Source organism: Oryctolagus cuniculus, chromosome X (genome assembly GCF_964237555.1).
Source record: "Oryctolagus cuniculus chromosome X, mOryCun1.1, whole genome shotgun sequence".
Taxonomy (NCBI): domain Eukaryota; kingdom Metazoa; phylum Chordata; class Mammalia; order Lagomorpha; family Leporidae; genus Oryctolagus; species Oryctolagus cuniculus.
The window spans coordinates 111,595,452-111,618,575 of NC_091453.1; the positions used below are offsets into that span (position 1 = coordinate 111,595,452).

Sequence of the window (23,124 nt, forward strand, 5' to 3'; positions counted from 1 at the left end):
GGCACAAGCCATAATGAGTTAAGACATCATTTAGATGTCTCCGTGTTCCTTTGCTAGGATTACTCTTCGCCCTGCCTCCACAATTTAAGGGAGAGAGAGAGAGAGACAGAGAGAGAAAGAGAGCAAGCAAGAGAGAGAAAAGGGAGGAGGAGGAAGAGCAGGAGTATTTGATGCAGCCAGGGGTGCTACTTCTACGTCCCACTCTCTCTCTGTTCACATGACTAGTATTTTGCCCCTAAGCCACAGAAGTCATATCCTGAAGCTAAACCCAACAAAATCTATTCAGAACTCCTTTGCTCTCCTAGTCTCATGCTGCTGCAAACATAAAAAACACAATATTCCCAGTGCAGGGCTGGACAGAGTTAAGAATGCTGACACCAAGAGTCCTCAGAAAGACAGCTACATCAGCTTCTGTACATGCTGGAATACCACTCCACTCCAGCCAGGTAATGGCTGTAAAGCAGTATCTGAGGGTTTGGTTGTTCTAAGTATGAAACACCACCTTGATGCCCCCAAAGGGGAAGAGTCAGCTCCTCACTTCAACCCAATTCTCACATTATATCACTTTATCACCCCACTTTCAGCCACCAGATCAACTCCAAAACAAATCTGAGAAGTACATGAATGGTACATGTATTTTTAAAATCCGCCTAAATTATTCATTCTGTCGCCAAATTGCTAGTCTCAACAAACTCTTCACGAGAGTGTGACTGCATAAATAGGTTAACAAATACTTCAAGCTTATATATTGTACTTCATATAATCAACCTAACATCCCCTGAGGTTTGACCCAAGGAATTGTTCTGAATGTAAGTTTTATTAGCGAATTTGAATAATTTCCTTAGCTAATTCTAAAAATTGCATTATAATGCACAAAACAAGCTATAATCAAGTCTACCTAACAATTCAAAGAGGTTAATTCTTGTAAAGGTGCCATAAATCGAAAGCTTTAGAATGTCAAGTACTCAGAAGTGTTATTTTTCTATCTGACCCCAATGCACTGTTTATGGGCTAAGAAAATGGCAGTGGATTGCATCCGGTCGGAGAGAGACAGAAGAAAGCCCCAATAACCAAAATTAATGTTCGCAGTAAGAGGAGGCAGCCTATTGAGGTGGTTAAGAACACAGACTCTAAGAGCCAGGCCACTAGGGCTCAAATTCTGCCTTTATGATTTATTTATTAGTTGTGTGGCCTTGGAAAACTGATTTAACCATTCCATGCCTTAGGTTTCCATCCTTAAAATGGAGATACTAATATCTATGCATAAGTATATTTTGAGGACTAAATGATTTTATATATGCAAAGCACTTTAAATAGAGTATACAACATATGGGGCTATGTAAGTGCTTCTTGCTATCATCACTACCACCACCACCATCACCACCCTCCTCATTCCTAGCTGGGTTTTTACACTGAAAGAGTACCTCCCCAGGTTCCTATGATAGTCCCACACGTCGGCAAGAAATGTAATTTCCTACCTCCTCTGGCAATGCCATGACAGCTTCTTTCACAGTCATACATAGGTGTGGTAAGAGCTGAGACTCACAAAGAGAAAAGGAACCACTCACACACATGAGGAAAAAGACCAGCCACCAAGCCCCTTTCTCCCTCTTAAATGGTCCTAGTGGTCAGAAGGAGTCCATGTGTTTCCCACAAGCATCTAACTCACTCTTGCAGGAAACTGGGCTCAGTGTTTAAGAAAACTTACTTTGTTTTTGAAACAAGTCTTAGGGACTAGCCCAAAGTATCATTTACTATTTCTGCAGAAATTTATAACTTTTACATATAGGTAAACAAAGCATCCCTGGACCATCATTTTTTATAATACCTACTTTTCCAAAGATTGAAATGAAGCTTCTCTAAATACTGTGTTTTTCCTTAACCAGAAACTCTCACTGGGAGGTTTTGTTGTATCAAGCATTAATGCTGGAATGGTAATTTATAAATTATACTTAGCATTTAAAAGCCCAGTGCCCAAATAATGATACCATTGAGTAACACATCAAAGATGATCCCCAGAACTCACCTTGGAAAACCGCGGCATTCTGAATAATTAAGAACTTGAGCTCCATACTTGCAGACTGAAGCAGTTGTTCCATGTTCAACCGTGCTGTTAGTTGGTATTTTTCTTCCATCTTTCTTGAACAGCATGTTGGACCCTTGGGGAGACATACTTGCAAATCTGATCCTGAAACAAACAAGGTTTTCATGTTTCAGTGAGCAGAATTCTTTCTCTCTCTCTCTCTCTCTCTCTCTCTCTCATACACAAGACACACACACACACACAGGAAGCAAACAGGGCAGAACAATGCATTTCTTGTAAAATCTTGATTATTCAAAATTAGCATTTATCTTAATTAATCTTGGCTTTCTTCTAATCATCCTTATGACTGATTCTTTTTTGAATAACCATCAGAGAACTGCAAAGGCTTGAATCATAAATTCTGCATAAACCAATGTATATCACCAAATACATGTCATTGAATACAGATATTTGTCTGTTAAAAGATCAATTTTTACCTCTGTAATTCATTTTCCCTAATTAAACTTTATGAAAAAGAACACAGCCATGAAACAATTTTCAAAATTTCAGTTACAATTTCCAAATGAAATCTATGGCTAGCTAACCCAATGTTGCTTTTTAGGATAAATCATGAAAACATCAATATCACAGTTAACCACTGCTGCCGTTGTCCTAACTAAAGGCCTAGAGCAAAACAAGTTATTCAACATGCATTTCTTGGTGTGTACAATAAGCACACAGTATATATGTGGTTGCAGGAGACAACAAACAAAAGTATGAACACATTGTCAAGCAGTGATAAATCTTAGAGAGAAAAGAAAACAAAGGAAAGGAAAATAAACTGTGGTATATCACATATATATATATCCCAGAAAGGAATTAAGTATTGATAAATGCTACTACATGGTTAAACCTCCAAAACATTATGCTTAGTGGGAAAAGTCAGATAAAAAAAAGTGCATGCTTTATGATTCCATTTATAAAAAGTTTAGAAAATGGAAACTACAATGACAGAGAGCAATCCAGTGGTTGTTAGGGGGTATGAAGGGCAAGAGATGAGAGGGAGGCAAATTGTAGTGAGAAAATTATGAGGACTCATAGACATGATCATTATTTGGATTGTGGTGACAGTTTCATGGATATATACCTATTTCACAATTATCAAATTATAGTCTTAAAATATGTATATCTTATCCAATAGCAATTATACCTCAATAAATTATTAGCTTTTTTAGACAAGCAAAGTGAGGGAGATATAAAATGGGGTGGTACCAGAGACTATTTTATTTAGGACAATTAGCAAAGACTTTTTTTTTTACAGAAAGTTTTTATTTAATAAATATAAATTTCATAGGTACAACTTTTGGATTATAGCAGTTCTTCCCCCCGATACCCGCCCTCCCACTCCCAAACCGTCCCACCTCCTACTCACTCTCCCATCCTATTCTTCATTAAGATTCATTTTTAATTATCTTTATATATTCAGAAGATCAACTCTATACTAAGTAAAGATTTCAACAGTTTTCACCCACACAGACACACAAAGTATAAAGTACTGTTTGAAGACTAGTTTTACCACTAATTTGCATAGTACAACACATTAAGGACAGAGATCCTACATGGGGAGTTAAGTGCACAGTGACTCCTGTTGTTGATTTAACAATTGACACTCTTATTTATGACGTCAATAATCACCAGAGGCTCTTGTCATGAGCTGCCAAGGCTATGGAAGCCTCTTGAGTCCACAAACTCCAACCTTATTTAGACAGGGCCATAATCAAAGTGGAAGTTCTCTCCTCCCAAAGAAAGGTACCTCCTTCTTTGATGACCCATTCTTTGCACTGATTCTCACTCATAGAGATCATTCATTTGGGTCATTTTTTGGCCAGAGTGTCTTGGCTTTCCATGCCTGAAATGCTCTCATGGGCTTTTTAACCAGATCCAGATGCCTTAAGGGCTGATTCTGAGGCCAGAGTGGCAGACTTCCTTGTAAGGCAACATTTAAGGAGAAAGGAGAACATCAGGATTTTATGTCCCTCACCAACACTAGCCAATATTAGGGTCAGTGGCTATTAAGTACAATCACCTTCCTTTCTATAACACCTGTTTTACTCAAACCCTCTCTTCAGTTGCATCTATTGAGCTGCTGGCTATGGTAGCGATGCAAACGTATTCCACCAATTCTCCTATTGTGGGAGTGTAACAGAGCATCAGGCCCAACTGCTGCCCTCTGAATTCACTGCCGTGTTACAAAGAGGCCACAAGTCCTAGCAGCTGCTCCCAGCCAGTAACAGAGCATGGCAATGACACTGTCGGGAGAGACACAGGATTTTGTTCACAGGGAATTCTTCGGCTTGAGAACTCCCATGAACCTTGCCAAAACTTGTTTAAAACTGCACTGCTCAACCTTCCTCCCTTTCTTCTATCCTCCACAGGTATCACACCTGAATCCTGGTCTGATGACTCTTTTCAGGCTCCTTCAGCTCCCTGTCCGTTTACTTTCACAAGTGTTTTTTCCTAATAAATCTCTTATAAATTTAATTCTACATAGGACTAGATGCTAGTCCAACTGGCATCTGTTTCTCAGGGAACCCTGATTCATACACCTTGTATATGCCAGGCACCATACTTTTGGCTGGAAGTACAACTTTGTACAAAAAAAGACATGGTTTCTGTACCCAAGGAGCTCACTGTCTGATGGGATAACAGACATAAATAACTAATACATAGTAAACAAGTACAATAAAGCAACATAGTTAGGTAGAATGGCCAAATCTATTTATGGAATACAACTCACCCTTAGTCCCATAAGATCCCCAGCAAAGTAAGGCTCAATAAATCTTACTGCAGAAAAGTTATCAAGCATATTCAGATATTCTAGACAGCTTTTCAACAATTGGGGTTTTATTTTTTTGTTTTTGTTTGTTTGTTTTTGACAGGCAGAGTGGACAGTGAGAGAGAGAGACAGAGAGAAAGGTCTTCCTTTTTTGCCGTTGGTTCACCCTCCAATGGCTGCCGCGGCCAGCACGCTGCGGCCGGCGTACCGTGCTGATCCGATGGCAGGAGCCAGGTACTTATCCTGGTCTCCCATGGGGTGCAGGGCCCAAGTACTTGGGCCATCCTCCACTGCACTCCCTGGCCACAGCAGAGAGCTGGCCTGGAAGAGGGGCAACCGGGACAGAATCCGGCGCCCCGACGGGGACTAGAACCCGGTGTGCCGGCACCACAAGGCGGAGGATTAGCCTAGTGAGCCGCGGCGCCGGCCCAATTGGGGTTTTAAAAAGAGGCAGGGACTACATAAGCCCTGTCACCAGAAAATTTCCCTCGGTTACATCTTATTTCCTGAGAAATTCCAGCTGATCATGGCATATATATATATATATATATCCAAATATTGTTTTAACTTTCACATATTCTTAATATAAGAATGAAATTTATCACATGACATCATGGTTAGAGTCCAAGTTATAGATTCCAAGCTCTCTACTTCCCCTTCCTTAAGGGAGCAGCTGACAAAAGTGGTAAAGGAAACCACAGATAATACACATCACCAAACCTAATCCAGCACCACAATTTACCGTACTGTATGGAAAGGTGATATTTAATGTCAAAATACAATTTGGGGTCTAGGGACACAGAGCTCAGATTTATCTTCTATAAATGTCAATCTCATATACAAGTTTAAACCAATTTTAAATATGGTCTAAGATTAAAGATTTTATGATTATCTTTAGAAAAAAGGGGGAAAATAGTTCTAGCTCACTGTGTTCTTTCTACATGAAATTACAAAATGTAATGCAGTTTACTGGACCAGGAAGGGAAAAGGCTCCATGGGGAAGAGTGGCTAATGTAAATTTAAATGAAGCTGGTTGAGACATACACACAGATATGAAAAATATTATACAGAAGATATTTTCCATATACCAAGTTCCCATCCATTTACTTTCTTTGTAAACCTAAGTAGTATGTGTTTAAAATAGCTGTAAGTCCATAAAATTAATTGCTTCAGATAAAACCCTTTGTGTTCCTCCATTTGCATTGGTAATGATGTCTAGTTTCAGGAATGGTTGAGTTTATTTGGCAGGGTGGCTGGCTGTTAGTGCTGTTCCTATTACCAAGTGGGAGTTATAAAATAATAAGGCTCAGATCTTCCCTCTGTAAAGTGCCCTGAGTTGTTCAGATCTTGGAAGGCACCAAACAGTTGCTCCGTGTACCTAAAGAAACCCAGAAATGATTCCTTGAATTACCGTGACACTAGTCTGCTTCGCCTTTGATATGATAATTCAGAAAGTAACTTAGAGCTTGTACAGTGTGCCCTTTTCCTGAACTGATCAAGTCTCATCATTGTATAAACTTCTACCACCTCAAGAATCAATTTATCCAAAAATCCTTAAAGGAATAAAACCTCAAATGAGAACATTTGGAAAAATATGTCAGATACCAAGAAAGCTACATGCTATATCAAAAGATGAATGTGTATATATATATATATATATATAAAACAATGTTTACTCTTTCTCCCAGCACTGTCTGCTTAATCAATAAAGATATAATTGATGTAGGGCTAAGAGTTAGCTACAGATTTGAAGACACAAGACATCTATAAACTGATAACAATTCAGGATTTCCAAACCAGGGAGAGAAATGCATACCAAATAGAAAAATATTTCAAGTAAACTTTTACAAACCAGCTTTATTAAAAACCCACCACATGGGCCGGCGCCGCAGCTCACTAGGCTTATCCTCCGCCTAGTGGCGCCGGCACACCGGGTTCTAGTCCCTCTTCCAGGCCAGCTCTCTGCTGTGGCCCAGGAGTGCAGTGGAGGGTGGCCCAGGTGCTTGGGCCCTGCACCCCATGGGAGACCAGGAAAAGCACCTGGCTCCTGGCTCCTGCCATCGGATCAGCGCGGTGTGCCGGCCGCAGCGCGCCGGCCGCGGCGGCCATTGGAGGGTGAACCAACGGCAAAGGAAGACCTTTCTCTCTGTCTCTCTCTCTCACTGTCCACTCTGCCTGTCAAAAAAAAAAAAAAAAAAAAAAAACACACCACATGAGGAACAAAGGGGCCCAAGGAGAGCTAGACACACCTAAGTGAAATGACAATAATGAAATACAATCATTTCAATGCATGAGCATGGACAGGAAAGAACAAAAATAGCAGAAAAGAACACAAAAACAGAAAGAATGTAAGAACTTTGAAGGGGGCCGGTGCTGTGGCGTAGCAGGTAAAACCACTGCTTGCAGTGCCAGCATCCCATATGGGTGCCAGTTCTAGTCCCGGCTGCTCCACTTCTGATGCAGCTCTCTGCTATAGCCTGGGAAAGCAGTAGAAGATGGCCCAAGTCCTTGGGCCCCTGCACTCGCGTGGGAGACCCAGAAGAAGCTCCTGGCTTCGGATCGGCTCAGCTCTGGCCATTGTTGTCAACTGGGGAGTGAACCAGAGGATGGAAGACTTCTCTCTCTCTGCCTCTCCTCTCTCTGTGTAACTGACTTTCAAATAAAAAAAATCTTAAAAAAAAAAAAAAGACCATCAAGGAAAGCCTCATCAACTAAATACAGAATTACCCTGAAAACTGAATTCTAAACGGGATGAAAAAAAGTAAAAACAAGGGCAAATGACTAAGGACGTACACCGAGAACTGGTACAAAGCTATATGAATAAAAGCAAAAAGGTCAGTTCAAGAAATAAAATGCCACCTACAAAAGACTTAGTAAACAGGAAAGCAGTCTGTAAGTATATGAGGAACAAAATAAGGTGAAATGAAAATAGACCCTTTATCAGATGGAGAGGAAAAGTAATCATGAACCACGCTGGTCATAAAGGGGTACTCACTTTTTCTTTTTTTTTTTTTTAATGTAAAACTGGAATTCAGCTGGGAAATGGGAATAGAAGCAAGCAATATGGCCTGGGCTGGAGATAAGAAGAAGACTTAGCAATTGACTATTCAAATGAGCCAGAAATGTTCAGCTCTTTAGGGCTTAATAACTTATATTTCCAGATGCGGGAAAAAAAATTAACTGAAGTCATTACAGGGCTGCTAGTTCCCATTTAGTTTGAAGGATTAAAAGTACCTTCATACTATAATCTCCTCTCCTAGACTGTAAATTCCTGAAGAGCAGAGAATGACTCCCATTTCCTTTGGGATGCCCTGTCGATCCCATTCATCCCTGTGCACATAGTGTTGAATTAATGAGGGCCATAGACGAAGAAGACTAGCAAAGAATTTTGTGTCTATATCTAAAAGGAGGAAGTGGATACAGATGACCCTGAAAATGTTCATCTGTACACTTAACTTTCATCTTGGTAAAATATTGGAAAATTTCATACAAATCCATTCCCAAACATCTTGGAGATACACAGATGTTTCACTTGAAGCAACTGTGAAGTAAGATACTTGTAATTCTTTTGGTACAATATCTTGCTTGCACACTGGCTCCAGTTCTGGGTCCCAGAGGGGATATTTAAACTATGGAAGCTGCTTCTCTGGAGGATTATTCCCCCGTGTACTCAAACTGGCCATCCTTACCCATTGCCTTACCTCCCAGAGAATAAGCGCAAGATGGCCCACAGAGGCGCTCTCCTGATTCGATAAGCTTGAGCCAGTGGATCTCTTCTGGTTTGACTACCTGTAGCCTGGCCTTCTTGACCTTCATCACAAACACTTTCCTTTGGGTCAGTTCTTACTCTTTGTTGGCTCAGTTAAAGACCTGACATTTTAGACTGCTGCTGACTCCCTTTAGCCACCTCCCCCAGGACTGGGACTTTAGTTTCTCTTTGCAGTGAAGTCCCAGGCTCATCAGACTCACTTGGAGACCCCACTGACATTGGTGTACGGGACTCTTTTGAACATGTCAGTTTTATCGAATTATATTCCAAGTCAGTAAGTATTAATGGCCCAGAGATCAGCATCATCATAGACACTAGTAGGCAGGAAAGAGCAAAAGCATTTATGGTCCCTGAATTCAAGCTGCTTACAATTGAGTCCTAGCTCCACTATTTGCTAGCTGTGCAAGCAAGTGCAGTTCCTTAACTTTTCCATGACCTTTTTGCCCTTATCTATGAAACGAGATTATCAATACTACTTTTTGTATAAAGTTATTGTAAGCATTAAATGAAAGTTTGTATGTAAAGCTCCTAGCATTCTTGAAACAAATATTCAATATGTGCTAATCAGAATAAAAAATAAAAAATTCACGCAGAGACCAGACTTCCATGCACAAAAATAGCTAAAGTTGATATATGGTTATGTGAAAAAATATGCAAGATAGTTCCTGAGCTGATAGAAACAGTCTATACTTTAATTGGGATAGTGGTTATATGGGTACATACATTTGTTAAAATTCATTAAACTCTTCACTTAAAATGGGTGCATTTATTGTTTGTAAATTACATCTCATTAAAAATATACATTATAGACAATATTTCCTAGATAGGGGAATGCTGGTAAGGGGCTCTAGTCAAAGAAGACTTCCAGGAGGAGGTGGGGCTTGAGCTAGACTGTAAAGGATGAGAAGGATGTAAAGGGATCAATGGATGAAATGTGTTGGGCACCAGTAGAGTAGCAGGGCAAGGCTAACGGGCCAGGAGACAGGCTGGAATCTGGGGTATAGTTAGCTTATCTGGCAAGATACGCCTAAATTTGAAGACCCTTCAGTGCAGGCAGAGGCCTGTATAGCATTGACCCCATGGGCAATAATGGACCACTGAAGGTTCTCAAGCAGAGACGTAATATGATGAAGAATACTGTTTAGGAAGATTAGTCATATGGCCTGAAGTTGGGAAATGGACTAAATAACCCCTCAAGGTCACTTCCAGTCTTCTGATTTTCTAATTACCTTTATTATGTTCTATATGTTGGTTATTTTACTGGACCACAATTTTAGCTAATGACAATAAATTGTCAAAAATCACATTAAAAGGCACATTAAAGAACTGAAGGAACATTAATGCAGACCTCGATCCTTACACTTTTCTAAGAGCAGATAAACCATATTCAAACAGTAACAAAAAAGAATAAATCGTCAGGGCTCAGTAACAATGAAAATTGAAATCTTTTCCATATATATATATGATTTGACACATTTCATTGCCAGAAGGTATGCTTTATGAATGGTCTTTTTTTTTTTTTTTGGCTAACAAAGATTCACTGTGCTCAAAATAATATTATCATTAAAGTGATATTAAACAAAAGAATTAATGATATTCAAAACTGGTTGCTTCATGACTTGTAGAGAAAATAATAATGTCTATTAAAATTATCCAAAGGATTAAGTGCAGGTTGCTCTACTAATGAACCAAAAATAACATATCAGGCATTTTTAAAAGGTATTTTTTTAAACAGAGGACAAGTCAATTTGCCATCCAAAACTATTAACTAATTTCCTTAGCATATAATAGTGATTCACTATTAGAACGGTACCTTTTCCCCTAATTAATCATTATCTAAATCAAATCTTACACGCTCATTAATTTCTCACTAATCAAGATAGGAATACAGATGAAAGAAATGGCTGCATTTGAAAACGGTGGGGAAAGTGATGATTGCTGGTGGAAGAAAAAAATCATCTTAGGGAACCCAGCTGAAGGTTACCCTTCTGTTATTTAGCCTGAAAGAAATGACCTTGTAGAGGGCACAACTGGGTATCAGGAGCTCAGACTTTAAATCAAAGACCATGCCTGGGGCCACCATAGACTCTGTTTCTGTAAAAGGCAGGCCAAAATGTCGCTACCACACTGGAGTACTGGGAGTTTAAAGCAACCCTGGAGATAAGCCATTCTCTAAGCTTGAGAATTAAAGAATGAATTACCTTTATCTCTACTGCCAACTGTCAATTAACTGCCTATCATTTCATGCCTGGTAAAGGTTGAATCCCCAGATCGCTACACTCTCTCACAAAGAGGTTTTTTCTGGACCACATTCCCAACCAGCAGTCAACATGTGCTGTGGGAATACAAATTCACTGATTACATTCAGTCTGCCAAAGTGGTAAACGATTCATTCATCCAGCATTTACTCAATGGCTACTTTGTGCCAGGAACTATGCCCAACCCAAGGAATACAGTCATCAGTTGCACAGTCCCTGCGCTGGAGTTCCCATATCGATCTAGGAAGTGGATTCCCAAACTAAGTAGTAACCTCTGAGTCACTCTGGATTCCTCACTCGCTCTCATCCACTACAAGCCAAATGTCACCAGATCTAACTGATGCTCTTTTTTAAATGTTTATCACCATTTCCCTCCTTTCCACAGCTGCTCCTACATCTCCTTTCATTTGGACGACTACAAGAGCTGTCAAACCAACCTTCCTGCCTTTCCTCCTCCAGACAAGCCCCAGGTATTTCCGAAGAACACATCTGATCAAGTCATTCTACTTGTTTAAAACCCTCCATGAAAATGTAGCAAAGGCACCACGGGGGTGTGAAAAGTAGGTGGCTTGTTCAGGCACTGCCAAGGAACCTGGCAAAGCGAGGAGGAAAAAGTGAAGTGGTGGCAAGTGCCAGGGGCCAGATGAGAAAGAGCTATGTGAGCCCTGCTACAACTAGAGGACTCCTGGTTATCTTTGGACTGGATTCCCACAGGAGAGACCATTCGTGGGAGCAGAAAGAGATGCCCTCCACAATCTCTGTCCTTTGGATTCCCATAGCACTCTCCATCCCTTAGACACTTCTCACACTCTTGAACTTGACTCATAGCTCTATTTATATGCCTCAGCTCCACCAGATTTAAATTCCTTGAGGGAAAGACCTTGCTTGACCCATCTTTGTATCTCATGGGACTCACTGTGGTTTGAACTTGAGGTCCTCCCCTTTCACTAGGAGGTAACACCAGAACTTCAAAAGAATTCATTTTTAAAGGAGCTGAGATTAAATTCTGCTACTAGAATAGCTTTTAGAACAGTGAAGTATCCAAGCACATATATACGTGTCAATGGTTATTTGGGTTGACACCCTAATAAAAATTGGGGGTGGGGGTGAGCATTTAGTTTAGTGGTTAAGACACAGCTTTGGATGCTTTCATACCATATTGGAGTGCCTGAGTTTGAGTACCAGTTGTTGAGTTCAGTTTCCTGCTAATGTGCACCCTAGGAGGCAGTAGGTGATGGCCCAAGGCCTTGGGTCCCTGACACCTATGTGGGAGACCTGATTTAGTTCCCAGCTCCCAGATTTGACCTGGCCCAGCCTAACTTTTGTGGGCATTTGGAAAGTGAAGGCAGTGGGTAGAAGATTCTCTCTCTCTCTTTCTCTCTCTCTCCTTTCAAATAAATACATTTTCAAAATTTTTATAAGAAAACTGGGTTGCAGAACAATGCCAGATTCTCTTGAGTTGGCATGCAGAATCCTTTAGTTTAACATTCTGCCAGAGAGACTGAGCTAAGGTAATTTTCCTGTCTCCCCTAGTCACTCCTTCACTAATTGTTATTCTACTCAGATAAGTAGCTGAGATCCTGTCTTTCAGGAGATATATAATTTTTATTTTTCAGATACAATCTTCAAATATGCAGACCTGAGGCATTGCTGAGAATTCAAACACCCTAGGCCCAATCTAAGTGCCCGGCCCCTCTCCATGTGTATGAATCACATCGGGAGAAAAGAGCTCTTCCCTACCAAGGCTAATGATTTTATCTGTCCTACTACCAAATTAGCTGTGTGACTTAACTAAGTACCTTTCCAAATCTGATTCTGTTTTCCTGAGAGGGATCTGACTGGAGAGTCAAAGATTCCAAACTGTAAGGCAATTGATATTCATGAAGCCAATTCTGTACTGGGCATTGGGAGGATACAAACGCAGCAGAGGCCTTGCTTGGGCCCTTTTAGGAAGGCTTTGTCAACAGCATTTGAATACACATGAACATGGATATGGGGCCAAGGCAATCACAGTAGAGTCAGCTTTTACAGTGCTGCAATTCATGTAATAACCACATACTCTTTTTATAGGCCCCTGTATCTCCAGAAGCCAGCTAATGGCAGATGGCTTCTTGATAGGACGGCATGTGGTGGCTATGGGAGAGACTCTGAAATCAGGCAGGCCAGGCTGTGAACCCCAACTGTGTCACATAACAGCCAGATGATCCTGGGAGTTACTTAATTTCTGCACCTCAGTTTCTCTATTTATAAAACAGGAACAATAACACCTAGCTCTCAAGGAGGTTGCAAGGGTTAAATTAAACTCTTATTTAATGTTTCCCAAACACATGCCTCCATTTCCTGCTTCCCCATTTTGGCTCATGCTATTCCCGTCTCTGGAGTGCTCTTCTGCTAGTTTCAACTATTAAAACTTTCTCATCATAAAGGCTCAAGTATCTCTTTCATAATGTTTTTCTCCCCTCCCTTCCACATTAAACACCATGAGCGGTCATCTCAGAATTTTGAGTACACTTTGTACCTACCTCACCAACTGCATTTTGCAATCTAGGTTTTATAGTCATCCACATATTTTCCTTATCCCTACTATTTAGGCTGTAAGTGTCTGTAGGCAGGAGCTATATCTTGGCCATCTCTATATTCTCAGACATAGCACAGTGCCCAGTCTACACTCAATAAACGCTTGTCGCATTAATGAACAGAGTGTCAAGAAGGACAGCCTGCTTCCTATACACAGTAAGCTGCCTGTCTCTTGAAGCAGTCACGCATAATTTGGGTAGGACTCTCAGAGATCCCACAGAAAAGACTCCTGCACTAGGCACTAGGCAAGGAGCTGCACCTGGTTATCTTCGGGGTTCTTTCTCCCTGTGTTTCCATGAAGGCCGTATCTAACTCACTGATCTCCTTACACACCAAGGTTGTCACTGGTATACTCTGGGAATGCATCAGAAGAGAGATGCTCCGCAGCCATAAATGTTCGCAGTGTCCTTTCGTCGTGAGCAAATCTAACAATTTCTTCAGAGAGGGTCTCATCCCTGGTAACTATATCTATGCACCATGTTGCATGCCACTTGGACCTACAACGCAGGATACCTGAGCCTCAAAAGGCAGTCTTCTGCTTCACAGAGAGTTTCAGGCTTCTGTAATTCTCTAGGGCTGCTCTTTGAGCAAACCACAAAGACTAAGCAGAAAGCTGTGCGACACTGACTATGTACCACCACCTCAAGCCTACATCCCGTGAAACGGTTTCTCAGCTGGGAAATAAACATCAATTGCCTTCCCATGGCTAAACTACTTGGGAAAAGATTAATGTTTTTAAGGAAAAAAAAGCCAACAGGAATCATGAGGTAAGACATAAAGTCCAGCCTGTTTGAGTTCAGAACGCTTCTCCTAAAGAGTCTAGAGTGACTTGGATAATGATTTTACTCCCTAGGTCCTCAATTTAAGCATCTGAAAAATGGGTTGACATTACTTATCACCCAAATTCCTTTAGGAAGCACACTGACATTTTGCATCAAATTTCAGCTTTCCTCTAACAAGCTCTCCATAGCGTAGAAAGCTCTGCTAAATTGGTATGATTCCAGAAGCCCATGGAACCTCTCCTCTATAGTGGGCTGAATGACACCCCCCCCACCCCGCAGAAAGGAAGGAAGGAAGGAAGGAAGGAAGGAAGGAAGGAAGGAAGGAAGGAAGGAAAAGAAAATAAGAATCTGACTTCGGAAACGGTGAATATGACCTTATTTGGAAACTGGGGGTGGGGGGGAGTTTTTCAAGAATTCCAGTGGCATGTGTCCTTGTAAGTGACACACAGAGACACAGGAAAAGTTGAAAGTCCCATGAAATCACAGGCAGAGGTCAGAGTGATACAACCATAAACCAAAAAATGCCTGGAGCCACAAGAAGCTCCTAGAGGCAAAAGAAGATTCCCACCAATAGCATTTCAAAGGAGCCCAACTCTGCTGATACCTTGACTTTGGACTTCTGGACTCAAATACATGTCCACTGTTTTAAGCCACCAGACTTGAGGTGATTTGCTATGACAGTCCTTGGAAACTAATATACATCCTCTCCCTCTACCCCATGTAAATCTACCTGCCTAGTAATGTCTAAATGTGTCACAACAGGTGAGTTACCACTTTGGATAAGCCTTTTTGGCAGGTGTTGTCTTAAAGTGCAACACTTTGAGTAATGTTCTTGTACCTCAAGAGTTTACTTGGGAAGGAGGGAGGAGAGGAGGCAGACCAGAATAGCTGGACAGGGACTAGGGGAGGTGTCAGAAAGGATGGAAAATCAGTAAAAGTTAAATAGGGACCAAAATCAAATTTTATGTGAGGTTGGGACTAAGAAAATAATGTTGTTGGGCCCAAATATTACCTTAACAGTTCATCGCTTCATATTAAAAGAAGGAAGAAGCTTTTACAGAGGCAAAAAATAAAATACTTGGGCTGGCGCCATGGCTCACTTGATTAATCCTCCACCTGTGGCACTGGCATCCCATATGGGCACCGGGTTCTAGTTCCGGTTGCTCCTCTTCCAGTCCAGCTCTCTGCTGTGGCCAGGGAGTGCAGTGGAGGATGGCCCAAGTGCTTGGGCCCTGCACCCCATGGGAGACCAGGAGAAGCACCTGGCTCCTGCCTTCGGATTGGCGTAGCTCCAGCTGTAGCGGCCATTTGGGGGGTGAACCAACGGAAGGAAGACCGTTCTCTGTCTCTCTCTCACTGTCTAACTCTGTCAAATCAAAAATAAATAAATAAATAAATAAATAAATAAAATACTGCCTCAGTCATTGGCCCATATTCCTGGAAGTCTGGTGGGAGATGTTGAGACCAATCCACAAAAGCCTTATTTTCACTGCTCAAAAACATTTGTTCTCTTATGCTTAATAAATAAGGCATATTTTTGGATAAAGTATTTCAAGCTATTAGCAATTAAATAATCCAAAGGGATCTAAGCAATGAAGAAAGATGTATATCAGTCTGAGCCTCCGATGCAACCTTGAATTTGGTAGGAGTTTTCCTTCTCATTATCCCTGCCCTAGACTTGAGCATTTCTGGAGATGCTGTTTAACCAGCTTCCAGGCAAATCTTTCCAATGCCCAATTGCCCTTACTGTTAAGATGCTTCTTCCAGCTCTAATGGCTAATCTAAATTTCAGTTTCAAGCCATTGCACCTTGTAATTACATTCTCAGCCACTGTAAATAATCTGTGCCCTCTATTATATCTTTCCCCTTTCCCAATGATAGGAACCTGTGGAAAAGGGAGTCGGTTGCCTTGTTAGTACAACATACACACTGCACCTGAGCAAAATGCAACCAAAAGAAAATCAAACACTCACTCTTGATCTCTGAGTAGTGCTACTATGGATCTTTTCCTTTTTGCCATCCTTCAGCTTATCTGAGTGTCTACACTGACGCGCTCTAGTGCTGTGGCATATATGCCATCTTGGGGAATAGCTGTGCAAATGCTCTAGTAATTTTATACATCTTCAAAATGCTGTTGTGTTAGAACTTGAGTATCTGAAGGACTGGGAAGGGCAGATCTTCCTCCTCCTCCTCCCACCCTCATGTAACACAATCAACATCCTCACTAATTGGTCCGCCTTCTACATATTACTGAAGTCTAGACTTGGTGGCAACTCCTTGCTGTAGAAAAGATTTAATGGAGGAGAAAGTGCACAGGAAGGGGGGGTTGGCAAGCAAAACACTGCAGAGCAACTTTAAGAAAGTTCAAGACACAGAAGTTTTTGGTAAGCTGAGGTTAGAAGCCAAAAAATTTCAAACACACACACACACACACACACACACATTGGTGAGTTCACTTTCCCTGAACCAAATATTCTCTAAAATTGAGGAAAATCAGTGTTATTAATGCAACGCATAAAAGACTTTACAACAATGCCCGGTAGTGACTTTTTTCCTCTTTGCTTTCTTCAGAAGCTATGAAAAACAAAAATAAATTACCCAAACAGGTGATTTGGGGATTTTCCTCTGTTCCCATGATTTCCCTGAAAAACTCAAAACTGCTAATTGTAACATCCTTCTCCCATCATGCCATGGGTGAATCAAATCCACAGCACTCCAGAGCCCAGTGTGGGCTCCAAAAGGCAGTGCCAGGAGGGCTCCAGATCAAGCCAAATGAACCAGGCCTGGCTCCAGGGTCTCCCTGTGGCTCGCTAGTATTATATGACCTGCCTACGGCTCTTGAGACCACAGCAGTTTGTTTCAGGAATATCTACCTCACTTCATTCTCATTTCTGATTTTTAGGGAGAACTTAAATAAAGGAGAAATGGCCACAGAGGAACTATGGGGGCAATTATCCCAAGACATCCTGACCATGCATCTCTAAGGAGTGCTGGGTTAAAGGTGGTTGATGATACAGTGGCGGAGGCAGTGATGAAAACAGGTTGATACAATCGCCCACAGAGGCTGATCAACTCAAAGGATGACCTTCAACAAAGAGGAAAGAAATGCCCTTGACCCAAGGCTAGTGGGGTGCATTCGAGGTGCAGCAAGCCTCTGGTTTTCCCATGCCTCATCCTTCCCCTAAACAAATTATTAGGACCTCTTCATGCATGGTCTTCATCTGTCTACACTGTCTGCTTGCCCCATCAAAAGCAAGGAGAGTGGAAGAGTGGAATCTTTGACTTCAAATCCCCAGCTTCTCACACATATGGCATTCTCTAAACTGGTTTGGGGAGGAAATCCTAGAAATGCTGAACCGATCACAAGAGTACTGGTTAGGAACATGGCACTGGAACCAGACTACCTGGCTTTAATAGATTTCATAGCTATTTGACCTTGGACAAGTTACAAAACCTCGCTAAGCCTCAGTTTCCTCATCTGTAAAATGGGGGAAACACTACTACCCACCTGGTAGTGCTGTTGTGAGGGATTAAGTGGGATGTTGCCCATAAAAGGCTTAGCACAGCGCCTGGCTCAATAAACGTTAACGATTATTAGCACCGCCCCCACCACAGGTGCTCAATAAAAACTTGTTGAATTGAAGTCACACCAGTGGGAATGACTAGCAGATGTGAAAGCAAGCTGGGATTCCACCACCACCACCCCCCCCTTTTTTTTTTTTTTTTTTTTTTTGCTTTTCCCACCTCTGCACCAGATGACCTATTTCTTTAAGGAAAAATATAGAATAGGGGATACTTCGGCAGTACTTCTGCTGATACTCATTGTTTCATTCCTGGCAGAAAAGCAAGTCTGGCAATGTCAGGTATGTGATTGTCCAAGAAATATGACAAGGCGATTAAAAACTCTCAATGAAAGTTGTGTAATGAGCATGAATCTGAATACATTTCAATTTCCTCTAGAGCCAGTGATTCTGCAACATCCTTATACATTTCTCAAGTGTGCTTTTGCAAGTGTGAGAAGATCAAGGCCTTAAAAGATAGCAGAATGGCCTCAACATTGGGGGTGGGGAGGTGACACAATTGTCATGAAAATTAACCCCTCCAAACCCAGGGGATTTTATTACCAAACAGATGCCTGAGGAGATTACTAGATTTTTAGGGTCTTTACTATGAAGAGAGCAACCTGCGTGCCTGAAATAATTAAGAAGAAGAGACTCAATTATCTAGTAAACTGAAATTTCAAACCACTCTGCTTACCTAAATGAGAAAAGCTGCTTAGACTAAAGCGTCATTACTTCTATTTAGACAAGCCTCAGCAAAGATATACAAGGAACTGAAGAATGGGACCCCACATTCTTCCCTAAGCCACAACAATGCCTGTTTATGTAAATAGGATTTTCAATAACACAACGGAATCTGAAAAAAAAATGTTTTCATTATTGTCTGTGAAAAAAATGCAAATACTGAAGATGAAAGTCAAGGGGCTTCCACTATGATGGGCACTGAATACCCTGAAATATTTATTCTCTGTGAGTCTGAGCCTGGATTCTAAATGGATCTAATAGGCACTGACTACTTTTCCTTTAAAAAAAAGTCTGAGTATACAATGTGAAGAGGCACAAAGGTTTCTCTGCCTCCCTGGCAAGTTGAATGCCTATTTATTCAAACACTCAGTTTAAAATGAAATAAAAGTAGTAGTAGGTATCTGTTAGCCTTTATTTGGCAGCCCCTTCCAAAATCTAGGCCAGAGTATAAATATTCTTGCCTCCATCATCATCACCATCTGACAATCAAATGCTCCCACATGACCATAACAACCTCCAGGCTCCAACTAAAAGCTCATTAAAGACTATATGAAAGCAATTTATAGAAGAACTAAACAAAGAAGGAAAGAACTATTAGCAAAATTAATTAGATCGTTCATACTTTTGACAACTACTACTATTTGCTTGAAACTCAAGTGCCTAACTCCTTTATTGACAGGTATTGATGACTATAGAGATATCACATATCTAGAGTTTTAAACTGACCTTCTAGTTTTTGGTTCAAGAACTCAGGTTTTGACCCATACTCTGTACGTCGGTCTTCCTGTTGCTGTTTGGGCAGCTGATAAGAGGCAGAAATCCTTCTTGCTCATTAGACCATTAGCTGCTGTTAAGCAAAGGGCTGGGGAGGGGCGTGCTCAGTGGCCCAGAGGAATGTGTCCAACTCCACATATAAAGCCAGCCTCGATTTGGGGTTAAGAATTTAACCTTAAAAGGCTGACAAGTCATAAATTTGCCTGAGGTTCATATATATGTGTGACTTTCACAGTTTATATTTCCTAGCCAGGACTCAAAGTCAAAACAAGCCCCCTGATTAATGAATGGGACTAATTGTTATTCCTGACTCCAGAACATTAGTCTTTATCCGTAATATTTTCTTAAAAAACACACAATCTCATACCTAAAACTCTCTGGTTTAAGCGAGTTTGGATAACTACTTAGAAACAAAAGGGTAGGCAGAAGAGCCTAATGTTATCTGTTACTTGGTGCTACCATTTTGGTAGTCAAGATGGACTCAAAAGCTTCTATTTCATTGTTGTCTATCAAGCAAAGTGCAAAGGAATGTCCTCCAAATCTAAACATCTGCGATAAAGCAACCATCTGTGATTCTACACAAAAAATGATGGGGGGGGGGGGGAGCCATGGGGGCACAGCTGAAATGTCATCAAGCACATTTTGTCTAACTTATCTTGTTAAATATTTATACACAAATGCATAACCTAACAACCTTGGCCAAGCTTGGCAAATACAATACAGGGCAAACAAAAGATCCTCATAAGGAAAGAAGAAAAAAAACAACCAAGGGATAGTCCAAATGGAATACAATCTAACCTGAAGTCAAGATTGAAACTGGGACAATGAAACCCCACAAGCGAAACAATGTCCCTGAAATGTGATAACTTCATTAGGGAAAAGAAGTGTATAATGTGGTTAGCCTACAAGGTAGGTGTCAGTTCAACTCTATACTAGCAGTGTTTCAAAGGGACTCACTTATCTTTAGTAAAAAAAGGAAAGCATTCAATGTAAAAAAATTTCTAGGAACAAAGATGCAATTTGCATTCATTAAGAATTATGACAAAGTGAAAGAGAATGTAAACTACATAGCAATGATCTGAGGCACTCAAGTTGGGTATAGCTAGCCTTGTCCTATCTGTACAAAAAGGCTTTTAAATACTCAGAGTTCTTAGAAAGTGGAATGTTAAGTTCATCAGGGCATATTTCTAAACTAAGAAATGAATTCCACAATATCCCAAGAGAAATAACCAGGTACCTAGACCAAATATGTGGGCAGAAAGGGGAAGCCTGTTTTCTCTCCAGAGTCACTGAGGGTAGGATGATGTGGAGAGGGCAAAAGAAGGTGGAGGAAGAGAGGAAAAAGAAGAAATCAGGAGCTATAGGAAAAGGAAACACAACTTAGCACTAAAATGCAGAGGAAAATATAAAAATTCCACTCATCTTTTCCCCCCCAAGAACAAGAAACACAAAACCATTCAATAAATATAACAAACCATAAAACACCTTCTGTTTTAAATTACAACCAGTTGAGAGGGAGAGAGAGAGAGAGGGAGAGAAAGACAGGGAGGGAGGGGAAAAGGGCAAACTGTGGGGAGCCATGCAGCAGACAGACGGAGGCACGCCCTTGGCAGCCCTGGAGGTATACTGAGCCCCAGGAAAGCTGTGATGAAGTACCCCTTGTTCCCCTCGGCTACGGGTGTTAGAGCAACTTAGTCCACTTAATCATCACTACTCTAGGATGAGCTTTTCAGGAGCTCCATCCATTTTATTCAGAAGTGTTAGTAGTAAGTCTCATTACCACTAGGACCTCATTTGAAATAAAATTGGATATTATTGGTGAAGTGCTCTGAATGTTTGAATAAATGCTGGTTCCAACGACCTCTTTTAGGCTTTAGGAGTGAGGCAACCTTACTCTCTCAAAGAACAAAGAAAAGCCAATCTGACAGCTTTTGAGAGCCAAAAAAAATCTTCAGGCAACTTTAGGAAATTGACCCACAGCACTGAGGTTTCAAAGTCAAGAAATGACTTAGATTTTAGAAATTAACACTTGTATAAAAACTTTCAGGATACCATGGGGAAAATAAACCTTTATTTCAGATATAAACTTTGAAGTTTGAAAACAAAGCAGAATATCTGCTCCTGAAAACAGAAGGGGCTCTTGGAAATACTGGGCACATTTTTTCTACGGCTCTTAGGGATGGCCAGAGAAGATATATTCAGGAACGCAAGCAAAAGAGAAAGTAGGAAACCACCAGGTTCCCTAGGGTAAGAGCAAAATGATTCCAGGAGATACTTGCTTCTGGCCACATTTAATTAAGCCAAGGCTTAGACTAGAAATTCTACCCATCTAGATGTGCAAAGATAGTGTTTTCCAACTAGTCACATAGTTATCCGCTATGAAGTTGAGAAATCCTGCTGAGTTTCTCTAGCACGTTCAATACCACATTCTCATTCATTTCTCTACCCCACTACCTTTCCCCTACTCCAACCTTTCATAGGCCGGGCTCCCAATCTCTTGGCACCCTCCTTTCCCTCTCTCCCCTCACACCCTCTGTCATTTCCTTCCTTACTCCCTAATTCATTTCCTGTGGATAGATCTCTACAACACTTCAATGAATGAATAGCCAAAGCATAGCACAAATGTGAAAAATCAAAGTTACATTGATCTATTATGTACAAGACCCTGTAGCAAGTCCTGGCAAATTCTTGCCCTCATTGAACTTATACTTGGCAGCAAACTTCTCGAACTTGAAAAAAATACAAATCATCTGGGGATCTTGTTTAAAAAATAGAAATTCTGAGGCAGGCTTTGTGGTGCAGCCAGGTAAGCTGCTATTTGGGACACCCACATCACATTTCAGCATGCAAGTTCAGAGTCCTAGCTATTCCACTTCCCATCCAGCTTCCTGCTAATGCATCTTGGGAGGAAGTAGATGATGGCTCAAGTACTTGGGTACTTGCCACCCACGATAAAATACCCAGATGGTGTTCTGGGCTTCAGCCTGGCCCAGCCCCGAATGATGAAAACAAATAATAAATATTTCTAAGATGCAAATTCTGATTCAGTAGGACAGGGGTGGGGCCTGACATTCTGTATTTCTTATGAGATCTTGAGTGATGCTAATGCTGCTGGTCCACAGACTGTGCTTTGAGAAACTAGGCTCTAATAAGAAGAATAAAGTCAAGTCCATTGTAACTACAAGAGCAAGCAAGAACAAAGGCCATAGTAGAAGTACAGCAACAGCAGCATTCCAAGGGAGAATCATCTCTAGCTATAGTCATGAAGAAGATGGCATTGCAGTTAGATCTGCAAAGATGGGTAAGACTACAGCAGGCACTGGCGATAGTCAGGTGTTCTTAAACAAAACCTCGGAGGCAGACAACTACAGAATCCTTTAAGCAATGAGTCAGCAGCCTATTATACTTAAATAGATGCCACACATGCCAAGGAATATGAGTGAGAGGCATGGTAGAGGCAGACTTAGAGTATTTAAGCTACAAGTGTAAATGGAGAAATCAAAGATGATTTCAAGGTCTCAGGTCTACCATAGATGCCATCACCAACAATGTAGAATGTTGGCGAGTCAGATTTCTGTTAATGGGAAAAGAAAATGATGGTTCTGTTGAAAGCAAAGCACTGCTGAATGGAGAGCTCTGGCAGTCAACTGGGAAATGCTGAATCAGAGAGGAAGGAAGAGATCTGGTTGGAAAGGGAGATGGAAGTCAACCAAACAGCAACGATAATGAAGTTGAGGGGATGAGCAAAGAGTCAAAGGAAAGAGCAAAAAGCAAAACACTACTAGAACACTTACACGTAAC

At 41.1% G+C, this 23,124-nt stretch overlaps 1 protein-coding gene across 1 annotated transcript in view; it reads right to left on the minus strand.

Moving 5' to 3' along the window:
* GPC3 (glypican 3) overlaps positions 1-23,124 on the minus strand; it is a 455,320-nt gene that overhangs the window by 418,547 nt on the left and 13,649 nt on the right. The window contains exon 2 of the mRNA XM_002720303.5: positions 2,027-2,188. Within this exon, the coding sequence (XP_002720349.1) occupies positions 2,027-2,188 (162 nt within the window). The remainder of the gene's footprint in view (positions 1-2,026; positions 2,189-23,124) is intronic.